The following is a 7657-nucleotide window of genomic DNA, read 5'->3' as shown; positions in this document are numbered from 1 at the left end:
TTTAATATATGAAAGAACCAAATAAAAAGTGCAGCGGATATGTGTGCATGTTTATGGTTAGGGAATATGCTTGACTCTGGAATAACAATCACTTGTGATGAATTTTTTTGGCACCACAGAAGAGCTGCCGTTTGCCACCCTGGGTATATCTCCCCTCTCTCTCTATCTCTTCCTATCATTCCCTGACACACACACACACACACACACCTCCCTGTCTCTCTCTGGGAGTGTCCAGATGTCTCTATAACTGTATAACTGTCTGCAGAGTGTTAAGGCTTTCAGCCAGTGTCGCAAAATCTCACGCCTAATTGGTCCTAATCGGATTATCACGGCTTTGTCTTTCTCACCCCCAACCCCTGGTGTGTGTGTGTGTGTGTGTCAGAGAGAGAGAATGTGCGTGCGTATGTGTGCGTGTACGTGTGTGTGTGTGTGTCTGAGAGAGAGAGAGAGAGTGATGTGTGTGTGTCTGTGTATGTGAGTGTGTGTGTTTGTGTGGTGTGTGTGTGTAGAAGAGAGGCGGGGAGAGGCAGATAGTGTGTGTGTGTGTGTGTGTATGTGTACGTGTGTGTGTGTGAGAGAGAGAGAGAGAGAGAGAGAGAGAGATGTGGACACTCCCAGACAGTCAGAGAGTCAGAGGAAGTGCAGAAGCCTCTCTCTCTCTCCAGAGCGGGAACTCACTCACACCAGCATCCTCACTGCAGGTAGGATGCTCTCTCGTATCAACTTTGAATCCTCCGAAGTGCCGCACGGTGCCGCCTCTTCATAGGACGATTTAATGTGTATAAATTCAGCACCTCGGGGCTGAATCGCACTGCAGCAGCTGTAGCCGATCCGCGGCTGAAACTTTTGTCTCTGTTCCAGGTTCAGTTTCGCAGCTCAGAGACGCGCCAGGATGTTCTACTTTCACTGTCCGCCCCAGCTCGACGGAGAGTGCTGTCGCTCCAACACATGTAAGTTGTCTCTTTTGCCTTTTTGAGACATCGTTTTCGGTTCATTTCATTTCATTTTCAAGTAGTTTTTTAATTGTCTTTCTCGAAAACATGAATCTGAAAGTTTTGCCACTTTGAAGCTGCGCAATTGCGCGCACAAAGTGTGTGTTGTGTAGTTGGAGGAGCGACGAAAGGCCCGAACAGATGTTTTCTCTTTTTGCTATTTCTATTTTCTGTTTTTATTTTTTTACGCTAATATTTAATAAGGAAGGAAAGTGACACAGGTCTGTAGAGACTTTACTTATCTCTAAGCGGTAATAGCCCACATTAAATGATTTGGATGCTGTGATGCGCAGTGAGTGATCGTCATAACGGTATATTAAAACAGATATTTCTCATCGCTATGAATTAGATTTTAAAAAGTTCGGACTCTTAATGCACTTCCATAAACACTTGAATCAGTCTAATTCAAATACAAATGTGTATACAAAGGGTTAAGGGTGATTTTCCCTCTGCCATGTCAATCTGCTGGCTGTTTTGGTGAAAAGCGCTGGTGGTTTGGCCCCGGGGCAGAGTGGGCGTTTTGTCCCGGGCACAGATGTTGGGTGTCATGCCTTTTAGTCCGTCATGGTTCCCCTCAGACACCCGACATCAATGTTTCATGCAACTAATGGAAATACAAAACGTGCCAGAGAATAAATTCACTAATCGTGTCTTGTTTGGCCACTAGACCTATTACTTCCCCCCCTGCGTTCCTGTTTTGTTTTGTTTTGACGCGGAATATTAAACTTTTCTTCTTTACATATTTAGTCTACTTAATTGATTCCAGTGCAAACACGTGAATTTAAAATATCATTGAATAAGTGACCGAATTTTTTCGAATAACTTTTTTCTTATTTTTTTCCTCAGTGAATTCAAGCGGTTTTGGCAACCACGCCCCGGCTGATTTTGATGATGGATTTCTACGTAGAAAACAGCGCAGAAACAGAACAACATTTACTTTGCAACAGGTAAATTATTTTCCGGGATAGAAATAGGAAAAGAACATGCAGGAAAAGAACAAAAGAAGTGAAAAAGTTCTCAAAATGAAAAAAAAAGGACTGAGAGAGTTGTGCTTTCCAGATAGAAGAAAAATTAAAGCTTTTATTGGTTTAATGTGATAATAGCGTCAAAGAAAATAGCAATAGCAAACAACACAACTGACTCACATAAATGAAATTTAAAATGCAAGTTCAGGAAAGCTCTATAAATTAATATATGTATATAAACGAAGATTAGGCGTGGACATAAATTATCCTCTGCATGTAGGCAGTTAAGTTGATGTTAGGCCAGCACTTAAGCCTGTTTTAGGTGATTTTCACCCTCTAATAGTCTGTTATGTACAAACGAGATTCAAAGTTTTGCATTTTAACAGAACTGACGAGGATGATGAGACTTGAGGAAAAGAAAGAAAACCCTAAATAAAACCCGAGAAATAAATCAAACATAAATCAATCAACAAAAAAAAGAAAAATGTACTGAAAGTAGAAGTGCTGTTTTGTGTCCACGCAGCTGGAGGCTTTGGAGGCTGTCTTCGCCCAGACTCACTACCCGGACGTGTTCACCCGGGAGGAGCTGGCCATGAAGATCAACCTGACCGAGGCCAGGGTGCAGGTAGGCTGCAGCAGCGCACTGTGTCCTGGGCACGTTTGACCATGCGAGAGAGGGTAAATTAAGCCACTCTGTCATTCCGGCGATGCACTTTAATAACATCAACATAATGGTGAATATTAGATTAGCTTGATTAATCGGTCATTCATAATTAACCAGCGATAATGTTCCTCACTAATTTGTCCGCGTCTCAAAGGTAGGAATACATCATCCATGCAGATCTTTTTTCCCGTAACGCAGACAGAAAACGATATACTCTTTAAAAGGCGGCAAACTCTCTCTCTCTCTCTCTCTCTCTCTCTCTCTCTCATACACACACACTTAAAACACACATAAGAAAAAGAAAAAAAACACACACACACACACCTTAGATTTGGCTATTTATATTCCACTCCTGCCCTGCACATATGCGCCGTTATAAACTTGGCCAGATGTAATTAAGTTATGTGTCCTGTATGTAATTTCCTGCATTCCAGATTCGCTTTTGGGTTTTGTTGTGCGCGCAGATCTAATTGTGGGAAATATAATAGTTTGCCTTTTGTTCCCCAGGGTCATCTTACTATCGCTTAAACCCAATGGCGGGGTTGATAATGGAATCCAGCGCTGTAAATTAGGGATTGTAAACAAATTATTCCCCTCCTAATCCGATTACCACATTCCTATTATTAAATCTGAACATGAATCCACCGCAGTATGCAGGGATATTAAACTTACATTATTATTAGAAAATAAATTTCCTTTCTGTTGTAGTGTTGTTGCCCCCCTTTTTGTAAAGTGTCAATGGGCCTCCCCCGCATTAAGAGCACGCCGCAAATTGAGATTAATGGAGCAATTATAGCCCATTCAGAGAGGGGTGTGTGAGTGTGTGTGTGTGTGAGGGAGGGGGCGCGACTTCTAGCTGGAAGGTGCAGGGGTGAGATAAGTCCATTGGTTGTATTGTTGTCCTGCCACCAAAATGTTGTCCTTTCTTTATGCCGATTGAATGCATGTGTTTTGTTTGGCTGTTGACATCATTTATACCTCCAGTACAATAGGAGGGATGCAGAGCACATGCACACTGACTCTAACCTCCATTCACACATCATGATTAATGCCTGCTAGAACCAAGTCCTAATCGAATCTGATGTTGTCAAACAATCACTAAATAGGGAAATAAACGACTTCATCATAGCTGCCTCTCTCTCGGGCAGCACAACTGTCAGTGGGAAGTCATTAAAATATGATAATGAAAAATTGCTCAATTAAATGTTGTTATAGGCAGTGACCTTCATTCGATTAAGACACCAGAACTTGGCTGTATGTTCTCGGCTGGGCGGAGGGTGAAGTTTCTGAGATAAGTCGGAGGCTGTGGGACGTTGGAGCGCTGGTGTAACCCTAACCCTAACACCTATTGACGTACAAGGAAAAACAAAGCACGTCAAGCAAACAGAAAGTTTTCATTTGTTTGTCTGTGTTATGCCGAAAGACTACTCCAGAGAAATTCAAAAAATTGTGGTATGGATATAAATCTGCATTCAATAAATATAATAAACAGCTGCAAACCACTAATGTGTCAGGAAATGCAGTGATTTTAGTTTTAATTAGTCATTTATATTGATTGCTTTTGCTCCTTTCTTCCGTTTGATTTTTTAATTTTTATTTTCTGCAGGTTTGGTTTCAGAACCGCAGAGCAAAGTGGAGGAAGACAGAGCGAGGCAGCACAGATCCTGAGGGAGGCAAAGAGCAGATGAGTGAGGGCACTCCTCCGTCTCGCAGCATCAACTCTCAGTCCCCGGTGGACCACAGCAGAAAACAGAAAGAACCGCTGGAGATGCAGCAGAGGTGAGAAAAGGCAGATGATTAGCAGCTATTGCTGTGAATCAGTATCTTGTTTGTAGGGAAAATTTGTGACAGAAAGATTGTTGGCCCAGATTTGCAAACTGGTGGATTTGGGTGATGGAAATAAGAGGCAGTATTCTTTCTGTCAAGAACTGCCACAACAAAACTCAGATAGCCATCGAGATCATTTCTGCAGATTACAATGAGTTTTTAATAAAGCTTTCCAATTAAATTGCCTATGAAACAATCAAAGCCACGGAGATAACCAGCTCTTAGCAAGCAGAGCTGGTTAGAAAACAGCTGCAGATATTTCTAGAACTGTAGTTGTATTAATAGAATAATTTCAAGTTTAATTTTCATTCGATAATCTGATGCAGTATGTCTCTGGTCCACAGTATCAACAGGACGGTGGGTCCGAGCGGTCCATTCTTTCCATCCTGTATCCCGGGTACCCTCCTCAACTCTGCCACCTACGCCCAGGCCCTCTCACAGGTCGCCACACTGAAAGGTAAATATCATCCTCACTATTTGGCAGATGGAGCACAAATATGACGGTGACGTATGATGGCAAACTGGTTTTCAGTAGCCTCACCACGAGCCCCAATTTTGTTATTTTGCAGGTAATGGTTTGTGCTCCTGCTGTGTCTCTGACCCCATGGGCTTGTCCTTCCTTCCGCCCTACGGTTGTCAGGGCAACCGCACAGCCAGCGTGGCTGCCCTGCGGATGAAGGCCCGCGAGCACTCGGAGGCTGTGCTGCAGTCTGCCAACCTGCTCGGTGCGGCGACTGGGCCCGCTAGTGGCGTGGGAGTCCTGTCTGGAGTTGGCATGAGCCCCGCTGGGGTGGCGAGGCCCTCAGTGGGCCCTGCCATCGAGGTGACGGGCACTGTGGGAAGAGGAGGAGACAGCTCCAGTCCCAGTCCGACCAACAAGGTCCCAGGCCTGGGCAGCAGTCCTGACAAACACCCTCACTGCTCCAAGGAACCGCTGGAGAAAAAGTGAGGAGTTGGACATAAACGTGGATGTACTGATACTCTGTGTGTGATCGTGCCTGTTATTACTACTCTACTGTACTCTGGTCCCATGAGCAACTAAGCACAACTACAGAGCGACTCCAGAGACAGCCTGGGAAAGACTTTAAAGATATCACAGTGTATGGATGCAGACATTAAAATATTTATTTGACAGTGAATTATTATTGTTTGTGAGAGATGCTGAATATTTGGGGTCTCATCCCCATAGAAGCACAAGTGTGGTTTTGGATCTGTGTGTGTCTTCGTGCACTCTTGGACTCTATTTGATGGACTAAAATAGATACAACATGTGTGCAACAAAGACCTATTTGATAATGTGAATTTAAGTAACCCCGATACATTTCCTCTTGTTTTCATAAAGACAACAGAAGCTTACATCGTGAATGTTAATGCATGTAAACTGTAAGTGTAGAACTGATGGCAGGACGGTGAAGATTTTGGCAATATAATATTTTTTATTTATTTTATTTATTCCATTAGGTCAGTAATGGGCTCAAACAATCTCTCATTCTTTTGATTCTCAAAGTGAAAGTGCACTTTAACATAAATCAGCCCTTTTCAGTGTAGATGTGTACAGAAAACAGTATGTTCACGTGTGAACCCCAGGCAGGCTGAAGCAGACCCAGTGACAGAGCGGTGCTTGTCCTCTCCACTCTGTTAGCACATCTGTAGCGTCAGCAGACAGGGAACACAACAGTCCTGTTGTGACATGTTCTTTAAAACAATTAAAGATGTAGTCGCTCATGTTCCTCTCCTGTTGCCTCTCGCTCCAGCCATCTGTTCTGATACATTATTTATCAGTTTCCCTTAAAGCCGGGAGAGGAGAGCAACCATGACTCTAATTATTTATTTACTTTTAGGAACACTCACCCTCTTCCTCTTTCTCTTCCTCTCTGACATTTTTTTTCAATAAACTCTATTAAACATGATATATGCTATTTATTAATGTTGAATTTACATTTTAAAAATATCTCTCATCACCTCAGGGCTCCTCACATCATAGTTTATCACAGGCAATACATGTGATTTATTATTCCTAAATATCTCTCCTCACCAGAAAGACTCTTGAATAAAGGATCAGCTGATCAGATTGAGAACACTTAACCGCGGAGCACACAACCAGTAGTTGGGCTGATTCAATTTGCGTCCTTGAGGATTTTCAGGAAATTACTTTTGATAGTCAATAACACAATTAAGTAAACTACACACACATTATCATGAATAATTGATAAGAAATTATGTATTACCATGAAGTACTGGTTCAATAATTGATGAGGCGACACCCTGGTGACACAGAAGAGGGAGATAATGTCAGAAGTCGTGCCAGGTTGTTCACAGAGTACAGAGCACTCGCATCCTCTTTTTTACACCCTGATGTGTGCATGTTGTAAATAACCTACAAATATTCCAATAAAGGGATGCTTTCACTGACTATGAACCACCCTCTTGTGGTATTAACACTTTTTCAGATTTCTATTTTATTGGAACACCATATTTTTGTAACACACATACACACACACACACACACACACACACACACACACACACACATTCACACTTTTTAGACAAAAACGTGAAACTAGAGATTCAAAACCTATAATGGGCTATTTTTATTTATATTTGGTATCATAATATTATAGGCCTGTTATCTAGCAGGTATTGTATCTATTCATGCCCCGAATAATATTACCAAAAACATCATGTTCTAATATAATGATTTGCTTTAAGTGCACAAAAGAGAGAGCACAAAGATGTTAAGCCCCCTGACATGGCAGCTAATGATAACACAATATCCTTGTACAAATCAGCTCCTTTTCCAAAAATGTACCAATACGGTCGACGGAATTCAGCCAGCTCATACAAAAGACGTGAAAAACACATTCAGTCTTTCCAAAATTGAATACAGTAGTGGTGGAATTTAATCATTAGCCAAAACAAAGGATGCTGAAGTTATAATGACTCCGATCATCATTAAGTTCTGCATGGTGCCCATAATTCACTGCTTTAATATTTGATAAACAAGTCAAGTTGGTGTTGACATTCAGCTGTGCATGTGGCATCATTGATAATTTTCTGTCACCTAAAAAAAGTCCTGAGGCAGTTTTGTGGAGCATTGTTATATCAAATTAGCTGGAGAGCGGCCAGAAAAGCAGACAAACATGGTGAATATGGGGGACAGCAGTTGAACTCTGTTCTTACATTGCAGTTAATGGGCTTCTTTTGTTGCA

General features: G+C 42.0%; 1 protein-coding gene across 1 annotated transcript; it reads left to right on the top strand.

The window, feature by feature from the left end:
* Positions 1-630: 630 nt before the first annotated feature.
* On the top strand, positions 631-6816 carry drgx (dorsal root ganglia homeobox). Its single transcript, XM_046401784.1, has 7 exons — positions 631-701; positions 862-950; positions 1839-1939; positions 2481-2582; positions 4228-4400; positions 4793-4905; positions 5018-6816. Exons 2-7 carry the CDS (start codon positions 893-895, stop codon positions 5395-5397), a joined length of 927 nt encoding a protein of 308 aa, XP_046257740.1. The 5' UTR covers positions 631-701; positions 862-892; the 3' UTR covers positions 5398-6816.
* Positions 6817-7657: the final 841 nt, after the last annotated feature.

This window comes from Scatophagus argus, chromosome 10 (assembly GCF_020382885.2).
Source record: "Scatophagus argus isolate fScaArg1 chromosome 10, fScaArg1.pri, whole genome shotgun sequence".
NCBI lineage: Eukaryota > Metazoa > Chordata > Actinopteri > Scatophagidae > Scatophagus > Scatophagus argus.
Note: the sequence above shows the minus strand (reverse complement) of the source record. Positions and strands in the feature narration are given on the sequence as shown.